Source organism: Ricinus communis, chromosome 1 (genome assembly GCF_019578655.1).
Source record: "Ricinus communis isolate WT05 ecotype wild-type chromosome 1, ASM1957865v1, whole genome shotgun sequence".
Classification (NCBI taxonomy): Eukaryota; Viridiplantae; Streptophyta; class Magnoliopsida; order Malpighiales; family Euphorbiaceae; genus Ricinus; species Ricinus communis.
In genome coordinates, this window is record NC_063256.1 from 31,756,668 (window position 1) to 31,781,187 (window position 24,520).

General features: G+C 33.1%; 1 protein-coding gene and 1 long non-coding RNA gene across 17 annotated transcripts; both read right to left on the bottom strand.

Annotated features, from left to right (window-relative positions):
- Window positions 1–4,707: 4,707 nt before the first annotated feature.
- LOC8272410 (COP1-interactive protein 1) lies at window positions 4,708–9,674 on the bottom strand. Of its 3 annotated transcripts, none has more exons than XM_048380168.1 (4): window positions 9,204–9,674; window positions 6,512–7,802; window positions 5,424–6,328; window positions 4,708–5,207 (listed from the first exon to the last, which is right to left on the bottom strand). In XM_048380168.1, the coding sequence occupies exons 2-4, from the start codon at window positions 7,698–7,700 to the stop codon at window positions 4,863–4,865; spliced, it is 2,439 nt and encodes an 812-aa protein (XP_048236125.1). In that variant the 5' UTR covers window positions 7,701–7,802; window positions 9,204–9,674; the 3' UTR covers window positions 4,708–4,862. The 3 variants fall into 3 exon arrangements, with proteins under 3 accessions (XP_048236125.1, XP_048236127.1, XP_048236122.1); XM_048380170.1 differs by lacking the exon at window positions 9,204–9,674 and adding an exon at window positions 8,344–9,094 and having other exon boundaries at window positions 6,512–7,719; XM_048380165.1 differs by lacking the exon at window positions 9,204–9,674 and adding an exon at window positions 8,344–9,093.
- Window positions 9,675–18,285: 8,611 nt separating this feature from the next.
- LOC8272412 lies at window positions 18,286–23,379 on the bottom strand. Of its 14 annotated transcripts, XR_003078775.2 has the most exons (5): window positions 22,536–23,370; window positions 21,641–21,722; window positions 21,456–21,509; window positions 19,864–20,780; window positions 18,286–19,769 (listed from the first exon to the last, which is right to left on the bottom strand). It is a non-coding gene; the product is annotated as an uncharacterized LOC8272412 (long non-coding RNA). The 14 variants fall into 14 exon arrangements; XR_003078774.2 differs by having other exon boundaries at window positions 19,864–21,509; window positions 21,641–21,791; window positions 22,536–23,379; XR_001535050.3 differs by having other exon boundaries at window positions 19,864–21,509; window positions 21,641–21,701; window positions 22,536–23,378.
- Between the last annotated feature and the right edge of the window lie 1,141 nt (window positions 23,380–24,520).

Sequence of the window (24,520 nt, forward strand, 5' to 3'; positions counted from 1 at the left end):
AAATATATTACAATTTTTAAGTATTTCCATTAAAAATGCACAAAATATCAATTTTCGTCATGTGCATGCTTGATCGGCTTAGCACAGAGTCGAATCAACACTACGCAGAGCCCATCGATTCTGTAAGTTAGGGCAAACATATTTTTATCAAATTTTCAACAATTTTGGTGTTTCTTAAGCAAATTACGTGTATACCTAGTGTGTTTTAAGCAAATTACCAAGCCTTTTAACCTAAATATTATAAGATCTATCTGATTGCCTAATTAAAACTGGACATATAGACATTAGGCCTTAAAATTAGACTTGGCATGAAAATTGTAGTCTATTAGATTAATAAGATGGTAAATTGGGCTTAAACTAAAATCCATATAGACTTAATAGGCTTTGACCATGGTTTAATTAAATAATGGATCACATTAGAGTAAGGTTACCTAATTATCAGTATTCTAAAAGGGTAGTCCATTTAGGTTAAAAGGTGTGGTAATTAAATACATAACTTGTAATTGGGTTAGATAAAGATGGGCCTTTATACATAATTGAATAACTAATTAGGTTAACCATTTAAATGGGTTTAGGCTTGAATAAAATGGGCTAGACATATGTGGACCTCATATTCTGTAATGCTTGCTTATAAGAACATAAATTGTTGTATTTATAGGGAATAACCCATTAAACAATAATGAGGATACACAAATAAGGAAGTTGGCTTTCAAATTCCATCTCTGGATATGGCAAAGCTTCTTTATAGAATCGAGAAATGTCACTTAATTAGTAAAAGTTCATGAAGAACTATACGAGTGGCGACTCTTATCTCCACACTAGTCTCTATGATTAGTTAGCGTCTTCCTATTAGATTGAAAAGCCTTGCAATGTCATAGTTGCTAGAGACACTTAGGTGCACACTCGAAACCACCGCCATAAAAGGTTTTCAGCTTTTGACAAGGTCAACAATGTAGGATTAACGACATGTATGCATGAAACGCATGAATGGAAAAAAATTTAATGCATATGGTCGTACATAATGATATTATGATGGGGATTCAGTATTATTACGAAGCATACAACCTAAAGGCCATGATCTAAGGTCAATTACATACTTTTGGTATGGGTGTTTTAGTAACGATGGTCCCGTCAATTAGGAGTGATATGCCTATCACATGTGACACTTGGAGCGTCATGTGGGTCCATCAATATGATAGTCCATTATATCTCGAGAGGGTCAAGGATTCATTGCAAGTTGGGTGCTTTCACAATCGCCATGAGTACATCTTAGGATGGTCCCCCCCCTTGATGTCACAAATTACAACCCATTAGTTCTCTATAACTAAGCTTCAAGCATTCATCCAAAGCAATAATATAAACACATGATGGTTAATATACACACGAATGATGGATGCTAACACGAAAATTATAATTATAGCAATCATATTAGAGATCATTAGCTTTCAAAAATCATTCGGTAGCCTTCTTTTGTTTCTCTTTGCAAAAGAAAAACTAGTTGTATCCCTAGTGGAGTTGCCAACTGTGAGACGTCGCTCGAGCACTGCCTGAATGCAAGATCCAGAATGCTCATCTTACGTTGCGGCCTCACCAAGGAGATGACCTACCATCTCGTGCTTTGGCATTTTGGGGCCAGTTCGTTTTATTTTAGATTCGCTACCTTACATCTTTAGGGAAAATAAGAAAAAAAATCCAATTTTGACTCCATTAGCATCAAATTTGAGGAGGGTTCGAAGGCTAGGTTTAGATTTTTGAAATAAAAACATAAATTATCTAAAATAGGATTGTCGAAATCATAATTTTATGGATATTTACAACGAAACATATATTTTGTGTAAATACTATAAAAACAAATGAACATAAGAAAAGACATGCTTTATTTAAAAGAAAAGAAAATTACAAGCTTAGGGCTACATCGAATATCTCCTTTGATGGAACAAAAGGGATATGTCATAACCTAGTTTCCACAATTATAATATTTAAAGAAAAGAGGAAAGAGGGTGATGATGCCTTCCAAAGTTATACTTTAGAGAAGCTAGGTTTTCTAATGCACAAGATCTAAAATTATTGTCAAGTGCAGAGCAGTACTATCCCTGAATTCCTAAATAAAATTTATCGAGCTTACATAAGAAAGAACAAAACATTCTGACTAAGAATACCAAATAAGCTTGTTTTCCTTTTCGAAAATCACTTGAATTTCTTTGTTTGATTACTATTGTTGCTTTATAGTGATTTTCATTATCATTTTGACCCTCCTAAAGCCTCCTTTTATAGCTTAGGAAATCATGCAACTTTCCACAACATAATAATGTGGGATAATGAACTTTTCTACACAAAACTACCATTCGAACCACGTAACCACCCGTGGAACCGCAAGCCTTCTATGTAGCTCCACAAGCCTAGTGCATGGTTGCCTTGTGCAACCCCATGATTTGTGCAGTTTAGCAAGCTAGCAACATACTAGCCCTATGGAGCTACATAGGAGGCATGCGGTTCCACACAGTGGCCACGCAGTTTCGCCTTGCTCACCTGTCTATTTGACTTTGATCTGCTATAACTTTTTATCTAGGAGGATTTACGGGGCCACAAGTACATTTCAGAAAGCTCTTTTAGTGCTCTTCCCAATGGTATCACTAGTAAATCATCTAAGATCATTTGTTCTTCCATAATGGTCCATTATTCTAAGTGGTTTTTATGGATATAAAGTTTAGGTGTTGATACCAAATAAGTGTCATGAACAATTAGGTAACTTGCAAATTCCATTCTAATCACATGTCTTTGACATGTTCTGTAAGTATGGTTATAAGGATCTCTGAATTGATTATTACTGGCCAATGTTTGTTATAATCTTTAGCGATTATTCAGTTTATGGAATTTTTGAGCATAGTTTATCTAAATTGGTCACAATAAAAAGCAAGTTAAAAATACATTATTATTATTATTATTATTTTATATATGTTATTCATATAATGGTTATGGTTTTATAAGTGAATGGATGTTTTTATGAATGTTGGTTTTTGTATTAAATTATACTTACTGAGTTACAATTCACCAAGTCACTTAATTCTTTTCTAGATCCTTTAATTAATAGATCAAGAGTCTCAACCTCAGTGTAGTACAAAATGGATTGCAGGTCGACTACAAAATTCTCTTAGGATTCTTCTTTTATGCACATATGAGCACTTAGAAATAATTTGGAAAAAACTTGTGGTTAATTGGTAGTAATTGAGTATTTTATGTATTTATAATAGTTTTTTTAAATATATAATTTGTGAATAGTTAGAATTTTATGTGAACTATAAGTCGCTATACTGTAAATACTTATATATTAAATGGATGATAGATAGATGAAATATTTTTAGATATATAAATATTTATTTTTATGATAGATAAGATACTTTATATAACATGAACCATGCTATATATGATTGAACTCGTTGAGATGTTTCATTAATAGCGTGATAATATGATTATTAACTTAAAGACTATATATGTTATGTCTAACTTATGATATATATATATATATATAATTGCAATATAAATACTATTAAAAACACATCAATATATATTTTAGGATGTTAATTTAATTCTTTACTTATTATATTGATATATTAAATATATAATTAATGTTAATTTATATGCTATTTTTATTATAAATTATTTTACAATTAAAAAACTAATTTATTAGTTAATATAATAATAAAATATAATTAAATTGCTATATTTTAGGATTAAAATCTTAATAGAGTTGGACTTTTAGAATTAAACTTATACTAAATAAATTATTAATTGTGTATATATTATTAATAAATTAATAAAATAATCGAATTAAACTAATTAACTAAAGAATTATTAAGGTCCTATTAATAAATTTATTTATTTTCTCTCCCTTTATACTTTTATATATGTTATGAAATGGAAAAAAATATATCTTTTAACTTTAAATAAATAAATAATCAATATATTTAATTTGATATCATTTGAACTTTATTTAGTAAATTAATTTTATTTAAATTAAGTACTAATTAATTTTTGCAAGCTCAATATCATATCAACTATAAAAAAATTTCATGTCTACAGTGACTTTTTTATAAATATCATTTTTAAAATAAAAAATATCACAAATGCCTATATTTTTTTATTAGATTATGATTTTTTAAGATTTTTTATTTTTATGTTAAAATATTAAAAATATAATTTTAAAATTATTCAAATTTATAGTTTTGGTTGATTTTTTATTTTTTATTTTTTCTAGAACAATTAAGAAATTAGAGAAAACAACTGAAAAGGTAGCAAAAAATAATTGAAAGCAATCAAACTCTAAATTTGAGAAAGAAAAAAAGGCTAAAAGCTAATACTTTTGAAAAAAATTTATATAGTAAAAATAATATATTTTATTAATTTTAGTATTTTATGGAAAGTGCCCTTTTTAAAAACCAAAAGAAAAAAAAATCATCGTCTTTGATCCGGAAAGCTGTATCAATCGCATCTTCTTACTAAAGTCGCTTTTGCAAGCTAGTCAGCAGCTTGATTAACTGATCTAAGAACTTTACAGAAATAAACATCAGCAAAAAAGAAACTAAACTTGGATCAACTTTGTTAAGTGTTGACTTGCGTATTTAACCTTTTACTTACTATACTAAACTTGGATCAACTTTGTAAAGTGTTTGATTTGCGTATCAGTTTCTTAAACTTGCGAGAATAAAAGATCTGTAAAGGAAATGCTATTGCAATAAAATTTGTGTTTTTCCTGTACAAATTTAACTATACATATGAGCAGAAACTCTTTGTAAATCACACCATGACTCACTTTCTAAACCTTATTCATCCTTGTATTGTTGTTGGTATTGTTATTCCTACTTCTATTTCCTCAGCCGTATCATCCCCTGGCAAGCCAATGTGCCTTCAAGATCTCCGATAATTCGTGAAATTCGAACCTCAAGACCTCTTTGAACTTCTTGGAACAGAGTTCTTATGTTGTCAGCAAAGCGTTTTGTATCGAAGCTGACAGACTTATCAAGCTCTTCAGGGACCCCAACTAGTTCAGAAGAAATCTTGGACTGAACTTCCATCAATTTCTGTCCTGTTGCAACCATATATCTCTGAAGCTGAAATGTCTCCTCAAGAAAATGCTCTAATGTTTTAGTCTCTCCTTTTGTTTTTAGAGTACTGGAATCTCCACGGGTTTTGTCTACATCATTATCATGCTGTGAATCATTGAGATTAAAATAAGCAAATCAGCAAACTGCCTGGCTCCAGCATAAAAATGGACCAAGGAGACTCAAATTTTAAATTTAAGCCTCGAGAGTTTTAAGAACTTGATGTTCAGCTGAGAGCATATTGAAACATTTGTATGGGATGCCAAATTTCGCATGCCAAACGTGAAATAGAAGAAAAATCATAACATTTACAAAAGAGCTTACCATCCGCTTGCAAAGTTCATCGGTCTTGCTTTGGAGAGACTGGTACCTGCCAATTTGTTTATTAAGTAAAGACAGAAGTAATTGGAAGCCCTTTATCTCATTCTGCGCATCTTCATTGTTTTCTGCATCTTCCTCACTTTCTTGTTTTCCTGTCAATCTCTCAAGCATTATGAGTTGCTGCTTCAGTCTCTTGATCTTGTAAGAAACTCCAAGAGCTTGGAGATCCATTCTCAATGGTGAACTGTTTGCCTTTGTCAATGGTTGCCTTGGTGAAGGTAACTTCTCAACAACTCCAACCTCCACAAGACTCACCCTTTTGTCCTTCAGGGAAGTATGGTCCTTCTCTTCTTCAAACTCTTTTTCAGGAGATTGGACATTGAAAACAACACTTTTGGACTGGTTATTTATGGCTAGCGCTTGTTCTCTCTCTGCATCATTCTCTTGACACATTTCCACTAAATCTGCTTTTGTTTCTTGATCCCTTTCTGCAGGTTCTCTCTTTACAATCTGAATGCTGGAGGCTTCAAGTGCTGATGCTGGATCTGGTAAAGATGAATCTAAGTCTGTCTTCTGGCAAATCTGAGGTTTCACCTGTCTTGCAAATTGCATTTTGAAGGCATTTAACTCTTCTTGCCTCTTCATTAGCAATGATTCCAATTTCATATTCTCTCGTCTGAGCTGTGATATATCCTGGTTCAGTCCTTCAACATGAGACTGCAGTCGCTTTAATTCTATTTCCATGCTTAGCATTCGCCAACGGAAAGCTTCTAACTTTTCATCTTTGAGTCTCATCTGTTCTGCAAAAGCATCTATTTCTAAATTATGCCTCTTCTGAATTGATGTTGCATACTTTTCTGCTTCTGAGTGAACCCATCCTTCCAACCTCTTGACATCAGCTGTAATTGCTTCAATAACAAGAACATGAAAGGAATAAAATTACACCAACAATATAAATCCAAATTAGCCATACCAAATGCTGATATAAAAGTAGATCAACATGCAAATCCAAATTAGCCATATTTAATACTGACAAAACATAAGATGTTCATTTTAGATTTAAAAAATCTGGAATTGTTTTTTTCAGTTACCTAGTTCATCATTCATTTCTGGTGAATAGAAATCGGAAAGGGGACTAGGAACTTCAGAATCCTTCCGAAACTCAGGATTCTCATACTCAAGAACATAATCAGTGGGTTGTGATCTGCCTTTCCCCACTTGTGATGTTCCTCTTGCAATTGAAGGATCATCTGATCTTAAATTGCCTTGGCGAGCAAACATGCTTCTCAAAGAATGTCTCTCATGTTTACATTCAGAGATAGCTCTCCACCCTTCTGTTTCTAGTTCGGCTTGCTTCCTTTTAGCTTTCGATAGTTTAACCTCCTTTAAGAGCATCTGTTTTTCAGCTGTATCCAGTTTGGATTTCCTTAGCATTGCAGATAAGATCTTATCTTTTTGCTCCAAATCCTTGCGCGTCTTTACGACTTCCATGGATAGTTTCTGGGCCAACAAGACTGACTCCTCCTTTTGCTCCAATACCAGATCAATCTCTTGATTTTTAGTGTCCAGTTGCCTAAGTGCTCTACCAAGCTCAGCTTCAAGCTGTCGTTGGTTTGACACCAGCTCAAGAAAAGCAGTTTTATGCTTCCAGAGATCAGTAGAATACTCTTGAGCTTCTCGCTTAGCAGTTTCTCTTAATTCATCTGCAACATTTTCAACATTTATTAACTTTTCTTCTAACTCCTTCTTCTTATTCTCCTCTTCCACTAATGCCTTATCCTTAGACTGGATTAACAGCTCTATCTCCTTGAGTTTGTCATCTCTTTCACATATAGCCTCTTCTTTCCGTTTCTGGAGAACCCTCACTTCATTCATAAGAGCTCCAACATGTTGCCTGAGCTTCTTCCTTTCCATGAACCAGCTCTGCTCTTGTGATGCAAAGATGCCAACAACTTTCTCATTTGCCTTTGCATCCTCACGCCTGATTTGCTTTAGCTCTTTGATCTCTTTCTCTGCAGTCTCAAGTTTGCAGAGAAGCTCACTGAGCCCATCATTTGCTTTCTCTCTTTGGATTCTCCAAACAAGCAATCCAAGGAGTTGGGCACTTCCTTGAAGCATTTTATCACATAATTCAACCCATTTATCATCGTCTTTGTGAGGCTTTGTTAAGACTTTGAGAGCACATAAAGCACAAGAAACACCAAAATACATCGGATAGAAGCTATCAGTCTTCCCTTCAGAGACAATTAAATATGAACCAGACACCCTCTTTTCATCCATTATTCAGGAACTCCCTTCTCTTCCTCCAGGAAAAAAAGAAAAATGAACTGAGGGATGTAAAATAAGAAAAGGAAGAAAATCACATTTAAATGTCTACTGTTCCTGTTTGAAAAAAAACACCCTTAATTAGTTGTATTTACATAAGACTGTAGTAACATATGGAGATATCTACATATATACCTAGTGACATGGTATAAATAATTGAGGCATAAAGTATCAATAATTGAGAAACAATAATGGACAGTACAATTAGAAGCAAACAAGAACGCTAAAGGAAATCTCAAGAACAGGTATTCCTTTTAACCTACAGAAAGTCAGAAACAAAGGGATTCAAGCTTCTTCAACTCAAAACCAGAAGCTACAATTCACATACTTTAAGGAAAGATATTGTAGCCTTGAAGACAGCAAATTAGTGTTATGTTACAATAAAGAACTCAAGGACCAATTCCACCCAACTGGAGAAAGAAAAAACATGTACACATTTATGGTTTTAAATTTATCCACCAAAAAGAATGGCTAAAGAGAATGCCAAAAGCATGTGTTGTGTTCTACACGTGTATAAACTGCAAAATCAGATACAATGAAAAAAGAAGGGGATATACTGTAACTGTAACAGAATAGAAGAAAACAATCAAAAGTGTACCCTGGTTTTCAGTGAAAGATTGACCCAATTATCTCCGTATTCCCACTACTTCCCTTCCCCACCACCACCCCTTAATTTTTTCCTTCATTTTCTTGTTCAGCTCAGGTCATCACTGTTATAGGAAACCAAAACACTAGATTCCTGCTAACTTGTCTCCATACAAGAGTTGAAAAAGATTAAAGAAAAAGAAATAAAAAACAATAAGCATATATCTCTATCAGACAGTCCTTAGGATATTGTACTTTTCCAGGGTGGCTTACCTGACTAATACCATATGCAGTATAAATTTATCAATAAAGAAATCATTGAGTTACAGAAAATTAACAGTGATAACAACACTTTGCAAATATTATAAAACGCATGAAGGATTTGTGATTTTTTGGGACTATATGAAAAGGAAAATTTTCTCAATTTTTGATAACGCCTCTTACCAACCTCTAATAAATTAGTCAAGTATCTTGGATGGTCTCAACTCTCTTAACATGTAACAAAAGGAACCACATAATCCTAATACGGACCACAATTCCATGTCAATCTTTTTTTCTTTTCTTTTTTTTGGTAATATTTGAATCAATATCTGCAACTGCAAGTAGTTATTCCATTGAAGTGGGCACAACCCATGAAGATTCTTAAAGTAAACACACACACACACACACACACACACCCACACCCCCTTCTCCCCCTTTTTTTGTCTACAACTTGGTACAAAATTGGAAAAAAATGATAAACACCCACCTACCCCCTCATCAATGACAATAACTACTTGAAAACTAAGAAAAATTGGATACCCATTTTATCTGATATAACATTATATAACTACAAATCATAAAATACAGAAAAGACATTCTACTTTTAGGTACCTCCGAAGCTGAGAAAAGGGTTGAGTAGAATACAAATGACGAGTAGTAAATTGTGAAAATACAAACAGCAAGCAATCAAGAAAGTCACTTTCAATTCATAGTCATCATGATGGAGCCAACTATGAAAGATTGGCCCCTCCTTAATTCAATTTGCTTCCCTGGTTGAAACCTGTAAAGCAGGAAACTTGTTCAACAAAGGCTATACAAGCACCATTATAGTAAACTAGTTTTTTTTTTTTTTTTTTTTATTTAGAGAGAACAAGAAAGCTTTTATATATTCAGAATGCTGGCCGTTCATAATTTTATATTGTAATTATTCCAAGATCTGCCCTTGGAATCTGAATTTGATGACGCTGGATTCATTTGATTATAACTAAAGCAATCTCTCTCACCCTGCTGCATAAACAGTTCATGCAGATAAATTTAATAATGAATATAATAAACTTTGGTTCTCTTTGTCTATATATTATTGTAGAGGATTGGACATGGTGTCCTGCATAACAAAGTAAACGCTTACAGTATTATTCATCAAATATATTCTTATTTTTATATATATGACTATGCTATTTCAGCATTTAGAACAGTAGATATATATTATACAAAATAAATGCTATAAATATGGTACTCAATATGAAAATATTTAAAATATTTGTTACATGTGCTGCAAGAAGATTAATCTATTGTTGAAATAGTCTATGAAACACCTATTACATAGCAAGAAAAAGAAAAAAAAGAAATGATGACGAGAACTGGTGGAATGATCCAATTAGTTTGGACAAAATAATTTCAACCTATAACAATTAGTTTGTTATAATCTTAATAATTGGGGATAGTATAAGAAAATTGTTCTATTTTAAGAATAAATTTTAGAATTGTTTCGCTACAAGCCATCATCTTCTTCTACGGTTATTGATGCTGTTGTGTTTCTATAGATTAAATAAGTTAATAAAAATATGTAAAAGAAATTTTTAATGATAACAAATTGTATATAAATAGCCGACACAATTATTTTTAAAATAATTTTTTAAGAATATTTTTAGAGAAATGCAAATCAAGTAAATTATAATAAAGAAAATAATATATGAAGGCCTTAATAATAATGCATTGAGAAAAAAATTGAAAGAATTATTTTTAGAAAAAATATAAATATTTTTATTTATGAAAATTAACGAGTAACTCATACAGTTTTTAGTGAGAGGATAACGGCCCATAAGCAGAAATAAATGAAAAAATATATATATATATGTTTTCATATATGTGAAAGGGTTAAAGTAGGTGTGTGGTTAGATGAGAATACAGATAAGAAAAACGGACAAGTCAGAGTTAGATTTCAATAAAATTATTTCAAATTTTGAATTATTTTTTATTTAGCCAATTTAAGTTTAGATTTTTTTGGATTCAGGTAATTTTAGGTTCAAAAAATGTCAGGTTCTGCTAGTTTTCAGTTTAGGTCTTTTTTATACCATAATTTTTAGCCCATAAATAATTATTAAGCTCAGTCCAAAATTAAACTCAAATTTTTTATAAAATAATTTAATTAAAATAATTAATTTAATTATTTTTAATTAAAGTGGTGAATAACAGTTATTTGGATAGTAGATGGTTTCTTGACGCTCAAAAAAAAGATTCAAATAGAAATTATTTGAAATTCCTGCTGTGACAATTATGGAATTTTATCTTCATAGTGTGCGTAGACATATTATATGAATAGTTAATTTTAAGCTACAATTTTATCCTTTGTGGGACTTACGAAAATATAGGAAATAAAAAAAAGAAAGATGTAGGAGGACAGGGACAACCGACATAACACAGACAATTAAGAAAAATCAAGTAAACAATTTTCTTTGTATTTTCTTTACCATCAAGCTTTCTTTGTACTTTGATACTCCTAAGCAATATTATTCCGGTACTTTTTATTCAAGTCTATAGTCATTTATAGCCATTACTAGAGCATTCAAATAAATCGTGTTGAAAGGCTTTTGAAAACTCACAAACGTTTGATTAGAAGTCAGAAGTGCAAAATTCATACATGATTCATGTACCACACACACATGAGAACAATAAATAATAATAAAAAAGAACCACTGGAGTCTCAGGATGCCAGGATTGCTGCTGATAAGGCAAAACATGAAGCTGAAGTTCATGTTCCTCATATGGTGGAGCAGTTGGAGAAGAACATGGCACCTCAAGGCATATATGAGGCGCTACTAACTACTAGAAGAGCCATTGGCGGGTCACCTACTGCTAATATGCTCAGAGGTTCAGGTATTGACTTAACTAATCAAATTGTTAATCCCTTATTAGGATTTTTGTTGCATTCACAAGAAACCCAAAGTATGCATCTTAAGATCCTATAAGAAATTAGTGAGAAATTAACTAGTAGTTGCCCTAATACTCCCAAGAGTGGAAATTCAAATGCTATTGCTAGAGAGAAAATTTGTTCGAGAGGGACTCGGGGGTCAATTTCCTATAGAAAAAGAAAGGATTTATGGAGATAGTGTAGAAGTGACTAGTATGGTGGAGCCTTAGGCTTTTTTGGCTGAGGAAAGTTATGCGCCTCCATATAAGAGAGAGGATGTTAAAGTGCAAACTCCTCATGGCCACAAAAGATTGGCAGGCCTTACTTACCCTATCAAATTCTTACTAATACTAATCCCATTAATCAACCTACCATGTATGATGTGGAAGGAGGCCTAGGGGACAATCCTCCAATAATTAATCAACGTAGGAATATGGGGAATCTGCCTTTTCAACCTCACAAAAAACTTCTATTAGATGTAAAGGCTGTTAAGGATGTGGTACAAGAATTATATGGTCCTGGTTTTAGACAGATAAGCCGACCAAAGTTTTATAAGCCATACCCTCATAATGTGGATGTTGATAACCCTTATCCTAGGGGATATAGACTTTCTGATTTTGACACTTTATTCTAGAAAGGATGGCCACTCTATCCTGGAGCATATTGCTAGATTTATAATTCAATATGGGGAATTGGCTAATCTGTAGAATTTTGCTAACTTAAAGTTAAGGCTTTTTCCTAACTCTTTGACAAGAACAGCTTTTTCTTGGTATGCGACTTTGCCAAGAAATTCTATATGTATATGGCAAGAAATAGAACATCAGTTTCATACTCAAATTTTCAAGGCAAAACTAAAAGTATGTATTACAGAATTATCAAAGGTGACATAAAAGAGTGGTAAAATTGATGTTTACAATGCCAGATTCAAGAAAATGAGAAGCAGGTGGAAGATATATCTCCCTGAGACTGAGTTTGTAAAAATGGCTCAAAGGGGATTAGACATTAAGTTGAGGAAGAAGTTCCAGGGAATGGAGTTTAAGGATTTTTATGAGTTGGCAGCAAAAGTAACTGAATATGAAGAATTGTTGAAAGAGGAGAATCAGAAGAGAACGACTGCTATAGGGAGTTATTATCAAGAAATTCATAATTTTGAGATGGAAGTGGCAATGGTAGATCTTTCAGCCACCGGTTCTTGTATTTGGTAAAGAAAGTTCCCGAGTCTTGGAAGAAATCACATGCAAGTAGTGCTTCTTCGCAATATACTTTTGATGTTTCCAAGACAGAGGATATCTTTGATTACCTTCTCAAAGAAAATTTCATTAAGTTGCCTCCTGATCATAAAGTGCTAACAAAAGAAGAACTTAAGGGGAAGGATTATTGCAAATATCACAATTCTCATAATCATGCTACCAACAATTGTTGGGCTTTTAACAATTTGGTGCAAGATAGAATTAATAAGGGGGTTTTGAAATTTCCAAAAAAGAAGGAAGCCATGTTAGTAGATGAAGATCTTTTTCCTCATGTGGCACTTAATAATGCAGCCACTTTGATTTAAGATCTATTTTGAATTACAGAAAGTTGAGAAGAGGATTAGAAATGGAAAGGAAAGCGGAGATTAGTAAAGAGAAAGTTGAACCAAGGGTAGTTAAGCCTAGTAATGTGTTTCATAAGGTATAAGTACCAAGGAGTTCTCTGGTATGAAGGGAGTTAAAGTTTGCTGAGAAATCTTCTAAAGCTAATGTGAGGAAGGCACATTAACCTCCTAATAGATCTGGTTCTTGAGAACCTATGTTTGTAATTCCACCAAATGTCTTGCCTAACAATAAGTGGTACATGGTGGAGCATAAGAAGTTAGTCTTTAACGAGAACATAAAAGAGGAGATTTGAAAGATAAAGGGTGAGGGATGAAGAAGGAAGGAAGCAACAAAAGGAAGGCATAAGACTAAACCTGAAAGATCAAAATTTTATAGAAAAGTAATAGAAGATATGGATATGATAGGGGAAGAGGATAATGACCTTTTATCATTAGTAGAAAGTTCTACATAAAAGGCTTGTGAAGAGCCTATCGTAGAAGGAACATTTATGGTTGGTGAAATTCCTATTCCATATGGTTGTGCAACTCTTACACTTCCAGAAGTTTTTCAATCTCAAGCTGTGAGGGAGGAGGACTTCATTGAGTAAGAAGATATTAGTGAAGAAAAGACTCAGAGGCAAGATTTGTATTTGGAAGATGAAGGATATCGAAATGGAATTTAGACAAGTCGAAAAGAATAATTTTAGAAAAACCTTTCCCGAAAATGACCAAACACATTAGGCCACTATACGTAAAAAAACTCATTTGAAAGGAAAGCCTTTTTCAAGGGTGTTGGTTGATAATGGTTCAGCTGTTAACATCTTATCTTGTAAGATGCTTAATGCCTTAGGCAAGACTTAATAATGACAGATGTTACAATTGCAGCTTTTAATGGTGAAGTGTCAAAAATACTTGGAATTCTTCCATTAGAGATCATTGGGAGCAAAACTTCCCTTAGCGCTTTCTTTTTTGTTAATTTAACTGTTAGTTATAACGCTTTGCTTGGAAGAGATTAGATACATGCTAATTGTTGTGTACCTTCAACCCTTCATTAGTTCCTTTTGTTTTGGAATGATGATGATGTGGAAGTGGTATGGGCTGACTGTCAATCATCTATGGCATGTTCTGACTCGGTAGAGGCAAGGTTTTATGAGGAAGATTTTGGTCCAATTGAGTTTGTGAATAAGTAAAAAAGGGAAAAACTAAGAAAGTAAGAGTCTCAAACGAGCAGGTTAAAACTCTAAAGGAGAGTTTATTAAAACCAACTGCCATCGTGCCTTATAGGCTGAAGGTACCTATTATTCAGGAAATTTTTTATGATTGATTACACCAAAGAAGAACTTGCAGCAGCTACAACTATGGTATTTTAAGTATCAAGTGTAGCAATTAATTCACAAACTTGAGTTAGAGATCTCAAAAGAAGGGTTTTTGGGGCAGAAGTGATTTTTGAAAAAGAACCTACTGACGAAGAAGAAGAGATTCAGATTCATGATTTGGATAAGGCTACTGGAAAGTTGGAAGATACCCAACCTCAAGTTCATGATCCTATCCTCGAAGTGAATTTAGGGGTAGTAGATGAGCCAAGGATGATTTATGTTAGTTCCTTATTGTTTGATAACATGAGGAGAGATATCATTGGAGTCTTAAGAGAGTTTAAAGATTGTTTTGCTTGGAGTTACGAGGAAATGCTCGAATCTAGCAAGAGCTTGGTATAGCACTGCTTCATATTAAAACTGGTTTTAATCCCTATCAACAACCTCCTAAAAGAATGTCCAAGGAGGTAGAGCTTAAGGTAAAAGAGGAAATAGAAAAGTTGTTCAAGGCCGATTTTATTAGAACAACTAGATATGCTCAATGATTATCTAATGTTGTTCCTGTGGTGAAGAAAAATAGAAAGTTGCGAGTTTGTGTGGACTTTTAAGACTTGAATGTCGCAATCCCAAAAGATATGTATTTTATGTCAATAGCTGATATGCTCACAGATGCAGCATCCAAGAACAAGTTGTTGTCATTCATTGATGGCTTCTTTGGCTATAATCAAATATTAATTGTAGAAGAAGATGTTCCTAAAACTGCTTTCAGGTGCCCTTATGCTATTGAAACTTTTGAGTGACTTGTAATGCCCTTTGGTTTGAAAAATACAGGTGCTACTTACCAAAGGACCATGAACACTATTTTTCATGATATGATTGGTCATCATATGGAGATGTACATTGATGATATTATGATAAAGTCCAAACAAGTAGGTGACCGTGTGGAATATTTAAGGAAAGAGTTTTCAACGGATGAGGGAACATAAGCTGAAATTGAATCCCTTGAAATGTGCATTTAGTGTAAAGGTAGGAAATTTTCTAGGTTTGCTAGTACATCAGAGAGGGGTTGAAGTTGAAGGCAACAAAGCCAAGGTTATTTTAGAGGCTAAACCCCCTTGCACTAAGAAAGAGTTGCAGAAATTTCTTGGTCAAGTGAATTATTTGAGGAGGTTTATTTCAAATTTGGCAGGAAAGACTAAGACATTCTTGGATTTGTTGAGATTAAAGAAATTGGATGAGTTTAAATAAGAATAAAAACATCCAACAACTTTTCATAGGTTGAAGATGTACCTTACAAAGTCCCTAGTATTGATACCTCCTAGGGAGGATTTTCTGCTCAAGTTATACTTATCAGCAGCCAATGAGTCCATCGGTTGTTTGTTAGCATAGAACACTGCCACAGGCCATGAACATGTGATTTATTACTTGAGCAGGATATTGACACCTACGAAGATAAAGTATTCTTCTATTGGGAAATTATGTTTAGCTTTATATTTTGCTTGTACTAAATTGTGATATTATTTTATTAATCTCGAGTTTATGTTATGTCTCAAACAGAATTAGTTAAATATATTAATAATTAGGAGAATTGGTAAATAGTCTCTTGCATCAAATGATTTTTTTTAAAATTTATTTTCCATAAAAGTCAATCAAGGACAAGTCTTGGCAGACTTCTTAGCTGATCATCCAATGATGGATTTACTCCTAGAAAAAGAGTATAAGTTGCAGATATATGGGGTGGATGTTAATGCTAAAATGTGGGTATTAAAGTTTGATGGGTCAAGTACAAAAAGATCTAAAGGGGCTGGAGTTGTGATTACCCCATTCACAGGAGCTAAAACCACTTTGTCTTTTAATTTAGTATTTGAGTGTACCAATAATTAGGTTGAATATGATGCTCTAGTGATAGGTCTGGAGATTTTGTAGGAGTTTGGAGCAAGCGAGGTGTTGGTGATAGGAGACTCTCAGTTAGTGTTAAAGCATGTATCTGGAGAATACAAGTGCAATAGCTTACTTCTATCACCATATTACACAGCCGCAGTGCAATGTGAATTCTTTTGATAAGGTAACCTTCCTTCATGTTCTAAGAGAAAGTAATTAGGAAGCGAATGAGATGGCATAGATTGCTTTTGGAATCGGGATGAGTATTGAATTAACTCATAAGCTAATCGTGGTGGAGAGGAGAGTTTATCCTTTAATAAGAGAAAGAGGGATACAAGTGGAATCTTTCAATACAAATATAGGTAATATTGATGATTGTAGGATAGAAATCAAAAGATATTTGAAATGTCCTAATAAAAAGACCCCCCACAAAGTGAAAGTACGAGCCCAAAATATTGTGCTTATCGAAAATGAGCTTTATAGGAAAGGTTTTTATGGAATTATGCTGAGGTGCTTAGCTTTTCCAAAAGCCTTGGAAGTTATGAAATAGTTGCATGAGGATGTGTATAGAGCTCATTAGGCTAGTAGATGAGATGGCTATACCGAAGGCATGGTTACTTCTGGCCATCTATTCTGAAGGATTGTATAGGTTATTCTAAAGGATGTCAGCATTCAAAGAGTCACAATAGTAGAAATGCATTTTAAAGCCTTGGCCTTTTAGGGGTTGGTTCATTGATTTAATTGGAAAAATTCACCTTGCTTCTTCAAGGGTCACAGCTTTATAATTGTGACTACTGATTATTTTACAAAGTGGGTGGAAGCTGCTCCTATGAAGAAAGTTGAGCAAAAAGATGTGATCCAGTTCATTAAAGAACATATCATACATGGGTTTGGGATCCTAGAATCAATTACCACAGATCAAGGAACTATATTTACAAGGGATAAAATGAAGGACTTCGCAGAAGATTATGGAATAAAGCTTCTAAAGTCAACATCGTTTCATGATCAACCAAACGGGCAAGCAGAGGCTTCTAATAAAATCCTTATTAGAATTCTTGAGAAAATGTTGAGGATAATCCTAGAGATTGGCATAGGATTTTATCTGCAGAACTTCTAAAATGAGAGCTACTGGTATAATTCCTTTTTCTCTAACTTATGGTCATGATGTTGTGCTTTCTATGGAAGTAGTTATTCCTTCTTTCAGGGTGACAAAACAAAATGGATTAATTCCATATGAATACTATTAGAAAATGATGATGGAGTTAGAGCATGTTGATGATGAGAGACTTCAAGCATTTAATAAGTTAATTATTCAAGAAAAAAAGTGTCTAGAGTCTATAACAAAAGAGTGAAATTGAGGAGATTTAAGGTTGGAAATTTAGTTTGGAAAGTGATTTTGCCTCCGAGAAGTAAGAACAAGGAATTTGGAAAATGGTCTCCCAATTGGGAGGGACCTTTTAAAGTGCATCATGTTATAGATGGAAATTGCTACTATTTGTCTAGCCTTTAAGGTGAACTTCATAAAAGATTTATCAATGGTAAATATCTAAAGAAGTATTTCCCATATGTGGGAAATGTTTGATAAGAGGCATGATATCGTGTAGGCTATGTTGTTTTTTATATTTTATATTGTATTAGCTTTGTGTTTTAGTGTTTAGGTATGTTCTAGCATAAGGTTTATGGTCTTTGTTGTTTGTTGATTATTGCTTTTATATTCTCATAATATTTATAAAGTCAGTTTGTTTCTATTGAATGAAGGTAGGCCAGGTGGCCACTTTTCAATTGATATATCATTTCTAGTGCATTTTACCAAGAATCGCATATATGGTGTTAATAAAAAAATAATAGAAATATATGGCTGCATGATGCAAATATAATGGGTACCTAGTATGACTGCATGAATGCAATATAATGCATAGCTGCATAAGTCAAGATAATTATGACGTGGATGTTGTGCACTAGTGTGATGTTGTAAGTGAAATGGCTACATGTATGATTAAATCAATAAAGCCACTATGGTCCAACAAAAACTTCACAATAGAATATGGCCATAATCATAAAAGGAGAGTGAATGGCCAAAGCTCCAATACACCAAGTCACATCATAAATACCAAAATAGTCAAAATCAAGCAAAGGCATAATAGAATCTGAGACATCATTCAAAACATAAATAAGGCCATGCTGAGCAAAGTCTAGAGGTCTAAATGTCTAGATAGAGTACCCATCTCCTTCCATTTGAGGCCATGTTGTTCCCTTAAATGATGTGCTTCCTCCAATCTTTTGTTGCATTCATGGATTAGAGGATAATTAGTTCGCACGGTAGTACCTTTGTCTTGGACTGCTTTAGTAGCCTCTTCATAGGATATTTTAGCTTCCCACTTTCTTGAAACATGTTTTTGAGTTGTTGTTCCTAGATTTTAACTTCCTCCTTCAGTTTCTACACATATTCAATTTTTTCTTTGTAGGCCTGGGACATACTATGATATTCTTGTTGCAACTCAAAGGCCTTATTAGTAAGGCAACCATACTCTTGCTTACTAGAAGTAAAAAAAGAGATCTTGTTAGACATATCATCAATAACTTGTTAGACATATCATCAATAACTTGCTCTTTTTCTTTAACTTCACCAAAAATACAAGATACCTCGTGCATAAGTTAAGCAATCTCAGTAGCCTCAAAAGGCGAAGTAATAGCAGCATATAAAGTATAAAGAGAAGAAATAACCAGATGTTGCTCATCCTTGTTAAGAGTCAGCAATTCCAAGCCAGTTAACTGATGAAGAGTTTTCTTGGCAAACTTGACCACCACTTCAGTAGAAGGAGCCAATGCGGTACTCAATGAAGAGGAGGTAGCAGCTAAAAAAGAGAAGTCAGGCCAGAAAGAAGATCTGCAAACTCTGAAACTAGAGTTATGTCCTATAATAAAAAGTGAATAAAAATAACTTCAGGTTTTCTAAAGTATGTATATTAATATAAGCATTTGTAAAAGAAATGTACCTTAGGCATAGGAAGAGAAGTTGGAGGCTTGGGAGGAACAACTAGAGATGGACTTACGTGCGGCTCTGTATCATCATACTTTGCAGGAGTAGAAAGAGATAAGTGATGAAAGAGGGAGTAATCTCCTAGATACTCTATATCAGTGGGATATTCATCCTCTTCGGTTTCAAGATCCTTGCTATCAACAAAATAATCATAAGAGTTGCTAGGCTCATGACTTTTGTTAAATTCAGAATCTTCTGTATCTGTATCTCCTAAAACTCCAAGTGGATCTTCTTCGGAGTTAATAAAGGTACTCTTGAGAACATTTCTTTAGGACCTTCCGGTATAAGCCAGAGGAACATAGGCTTTAGCTTTGGAAGATTTTCCAAGAGTAGCAGAAGAGGAAGACTTACCGACTTTTTGTTTCTTTTTCTAGGATGGTGGACAGTGGCCTCTCAAGTTTCTTGTTTTGTTTATCTTTTGATGATCTTTTTTGAGGTTGGAATGAAATCAAGGGCAAACCTAAAAAATAGGTAAAATAAAGTTAGAAAAATAAAATTGGTTTAAAGACCATTTTGTTTTTAATTATAACTAAATCATGAGTGAAAAAATATACCCTTAGCTATATTACTTGGAGTAATAGGAGCAAGTTATGCAAATCTCTGAGGCCACCAGGTGTTAAAGGCAACTCTAGCATCATCATCAATCTCATAAGTGGAGCATGAAAACTTTTGATATTTCTTAAGGAAAGCATCTATGTGTTGCATAGTGACATCACTAGGAAAACTAAGAGCTTCACTAGAGAAATCCAAGGTAGTTATGATCTAGTAGAGACCAAATTGCCTACACCAAAGTGAAGGCAAGCATCTTATAAAAAATTGGAGGCTAAGCTGAAGGAATGCCAATGGTAAAGCTTAAAGAACTACCAATCATAAAAAGCCTCTCTATGGTGAAGACATAAAATAGCATGGTCACAAACACCATGAGATCAACCATATCCATAACCCTTTCCTTGATCCACCAAGGTATTTCTTTGCCAGAAGACCGAATATCAAGCTCAGATACACCATAGTTGCCGGTAGATAGGAAGCATTTCATTATACCAGCTAGATTACATTATACTCTGCAGGTCATGAGGAATCTGCCTAAAGATAAGTGAGGGTCTATCATTTGCTTGTTCCTCAAAGATGGAAAATAGGCTAAGAGCCGCAACTGAACAATCCACATGTGGTTCCCAAACCTATACAATGGATGTATTGTGACCACCTTGTCCAACGATTGAAATGTAGAGGCAAGTAGCATGATGCCTGAAGCATAACAGGTCTTACCCGACACTATACCTTTGGCTAAGGGAAGGAATTCAAGGCTAGATTTGCTAGAGTATGGGTAGAAAATGAATTGACAAATAAGGACCCACATAAATTCAATATGCTCAATATCTGAAGGGAATCCACCTGCTTGGCTCCATTTCTGCACAAAGTGATGATAGGAAGAAAAACTCCACAGAACGGGGATCATAAGAAGGGTAAGGACCTGCTACATCCCAAGATAGGTAAACCAGTTAGCAGCAAAATATCTTTAAAAGTGATGGACGTTGGTCCAAAAGGGAAAATAAAAGAGTGGATGGATGGTGACCAAAATCTGAGTGTGACACATAGTAAGTCTTGTTCCATAGTTGGGTCTTCCAGGCTGAGGCTAATCAGATCATGTACACCAACTTGTTTCCAAAGAGGAGAAAAGGTTGGTCTGAGTCTATCTACTCAAGCTAGCCAATCTTTTCTGATTGGCCAAGAATGACTCATTTATAAGAAGTCTTGCCTAATAATAATGCTCCTTCCTCCTTATGTTTTGATTTCTTCTTTCCTTGATTTTCAAAGGGAAAAGAAGATGAGAGTTGAGAAGAGTTTGGTAAACCAATAAAGAGGAAAGTCCCTTGATGTCTTGGTTCAGGGTTGAACATAACTAGGAGATCTCTACAAATAAGATGTTGTTTTATTAAGAATAATATAACTACATTAAAATAATACTGGAGTTTAAAATAAAATTGAGTAAAATCAATGTGTTCCTGAAAGTGAGAAAGTCATGAACTCCTAAAAGAGTATAGGTGAATTTAGCTAGTAAAGGTGGAACCTACAAGAGGGGAGAATTAAGTGTTTTCGAAAAGTAAATAGATAAAGGCAAGGAACACATATATGACAAGTGGTATACCTCATGAGTACCAATACTCTAAGGATCTATTGGAGGAGGTAAAGGCATAACAACCTGTGGATTAGTGGTGCTTAATGAGAGTAACTCCGATGAATGAGACCATGATCACAAAATCATAAGCTATAATTGGATATTATCTTTTCTCTTTTCTAAGAATTAATTTGGAGATTTAAAAGGAAGTTTACCTGAGCAGCAACTACACATCGGTAGTAGTGGGTTCACTCGGAAGAGAAGAGCCTAAGGTACCTGCCGAAACCATGAATACACCTTCACAAAGAAAGAAGTGTAAATTTGAAGGTGCACATTCCTCTCCTTTATCTTTTATAAATGTAAGGCCTATGAATAGGTTGATGAAATATATCAACAGCTAATAAAATGGGTGAAGTGCATTAGATACATAATATTTAGTGGCTCACATATGTTTTAAGATAAAGAGATAAGTAAACTAAGGCCATATGTCATCTTAACTATTTTTTTAGTTAAAAGATGGTGAGTATAATATGAGGGATTTCTTAGAGGTAATAAAAAATAAATTTACTTGAATTGATAAAGTGAGAGGAGTAGCATCTAAAAGCTTACATATGAATCTCCTTGATCATATGATTAAGAGTGCAAAAAGTTGTATAAATTGAAGCCAAGAGATTTCTAAAATTATGCTAAGATTGGATAAATTTTAAGGCTACGAATTCATTTTAAATTTTGAGGATTAGGAGAGCCTCGAATCCATTTTCAATTTTGAGGATCAGGAGAGCCTTGAAATTCAAATTGCTAAAAATTAAGATTTTTTTATTTCTCACACATATATTTCTACCAAGGCTTAATTCTACATTCTAAGAGAGGCATATATCTTCCAAAGTTTGCAACCTAAAATTCAAGGTTAAATGCCGAAAATTTGATCTGCTAAAAAGATAAATTTTTTATTTTTTCTACATCATCAAAAACACAACTCAACAAATCAATTCACAAATATTTCTCAAAAATCAACATACCACAAAAATCATATACTACCAAAAATTCACCAATAAAACCTCCAATATGCAAAAGTAAATAATAATAATAATAATAATAATAAGTGAATACCTTTCTTTCTCCTTTTCCTTTGATATACCAAAAAAGTCTTTGTTTTGTTGATTAAAGAGGGAGGGAAAATAGGAAAAACTTCTAACAAATATTTTTTATATTTTGATAAAGTGAGTCTTTTATTAAAGAAGGCGAAATTTGGTGTCCTTGTGTGTGAGTATTAGAAATATAAGAGGAAGAATTTTTTGGTATGTGGGTTTAGTTAGAAAAAAGATTTTGGATGTAATATGTGAAGAGGAAAGAAAGGATGTTGTTGTTGCGCTTGCAGCCGTCAACGCAGAGGTTATTGTTGCTGCTATTGTTGACGCTACGGTGTAAGGCAATGAGGCTGCTGCGACACAAGGCGACGGTGTTGCTGCTGTTGGGGCTGTTGAGGATGATGAAATTATTGCAGCGTAAGGAGGGACCGACGGTGCTTCAGATGGATCGTTGAGTTGTTGCTCAACGCTGCTACTGCGTGCTGACATAGATGGTGGAGGAATGGAGGATGCTGGTTGCTGAGGTATTTGTGAGAAAGAAGAGCTTTATTGGTGAGATAAAAATGTAGAATTAATGGAAAAGGAAAAGCAAATTGAGAATTTTGGTTTTTGGGTATTTAAAAAGTTGGAATTTGAAAATTTTGGAAGAAAAAAATTTAAATTTAATAAGATGATGCTTGGGTTGGTAGAATTAATATTAAGGATTTTAAATGGGTTTTAGGAATATGAAAAGCTTGACAAATCAAGTAATGAGGATTTAAGATTAATTGATGGCAAAATAGATGGAGAATTTGGAGGTGTAGAAAAGAGATTTAAATTTTAATTTGTTGAGGAGTTTTTTAAGTATATGAATGAATTTTTTCTATAGCATTTCATTCTTCATTATAGGGATGAAAGAGAACTTTGAGCTTAAGATTTCTATACTTGATTTTAACGTGGTTTTCATCGATGACAAGAGAAAAGAGAAAATAAATTATTTTTTGAGCTTAAAAAATGTTGTATATATATAAGTTTATGCCTGTTAGCTAGGTTATATACATATAAAGGGGACATTTGCTTACACCATAATTTTTAGCCCATAATAATTATTAAGTCCAGTCCAAAATTAAACTCAATTCCTGATAAAAGGATTTAATTAAATAATTATTTTAATTATTTTTAAATTAAGTAGTGGATAATGGTTATTTGGATTAGTTGATTTCTTGACACGTGGAAAAGGAGATTCAGATGGAAATTGTTTAAAACTCCTCTGTAACGGTTATGGAATTTTAGCTTCATAATACGCATACACGTGTTATATGGATAATTAATTTCAATCTACAATTGTAATATCTGGAATTTTTATATATTTAATAATGAATTTTTATTTAAAATTAATTTAATTTAATTTTTACTTGGTCTAGTTGGAATAATTTAAATGCAAATTTTGAATTTTAATATTAGACTAATAAAGGAGTGATTCTTTCTATATCCTATTAGTTTGAATTTTTAAGAAATTAATTAAGTAAATTATTTGAGAAATAATTATATTTTGGTTATTCAAATTTTTTCCCAATGCATATTTATATAAATAAAATTATATATTGGAGAATTATGAAAGAATTTGTAAAGGGTGTTTTTATAAAAGAATTTTGGAAAAATTGGTATTTTAATTAGCTAGTGGTATTTAATTTTAAGTTAGAAAATATTTAGCAAATTGGCTATTTAATTTAATTGTTTGTTAGGACTAAATTAGAAATTTATTTTGAAATAAGGATTAAAATTATAATTTTATTATTATGGGGTCTTAATGGAAATTTGTAAGTTTGGTATTTTTGTAAATAAATATGTCGATCAGGGGTATATATGTAATTATGTATTTTCAATAATTCTAATTTGGCCCAAATTAATTAGTTAAGAGCTTAATTGAAAGGCTAAAAAGAATTTTGGGGTTAATTAGAAATTCTGCAGGATGAAATTGTAAGTAATTAAGAAAGTTCAGGGACCAAATTGTGATAAGAAAAAGTT

What these genes read in the sequence shown, in the direction of transcription:
- LOC8272410 (XM_048380168.1), bottom strand. Translation starts at nt 7,700, where the DNA reads ATGGATGAAAAGAGGGTGTCTGGTTCATATTTAATTGTCTCTGAAGGG. An exon ending in AGAAATGAATGATGAACTAG is followed by an intron (nt 6,329 to 6,511) that starts GTAACTGAAAAA and finishes TTGTTATTGAAG; the next exon opens with CAATTACAGCTGATGTCAAG. An exon ending in ATGAACTTTGCAAGCGGATG is followed by an intron (nt 5,208 to 5,423) that starts GTAAGCTCTTTT and finishes AATGATTCACAG; the next exon opens with CATGATAATGATGTAGACAA.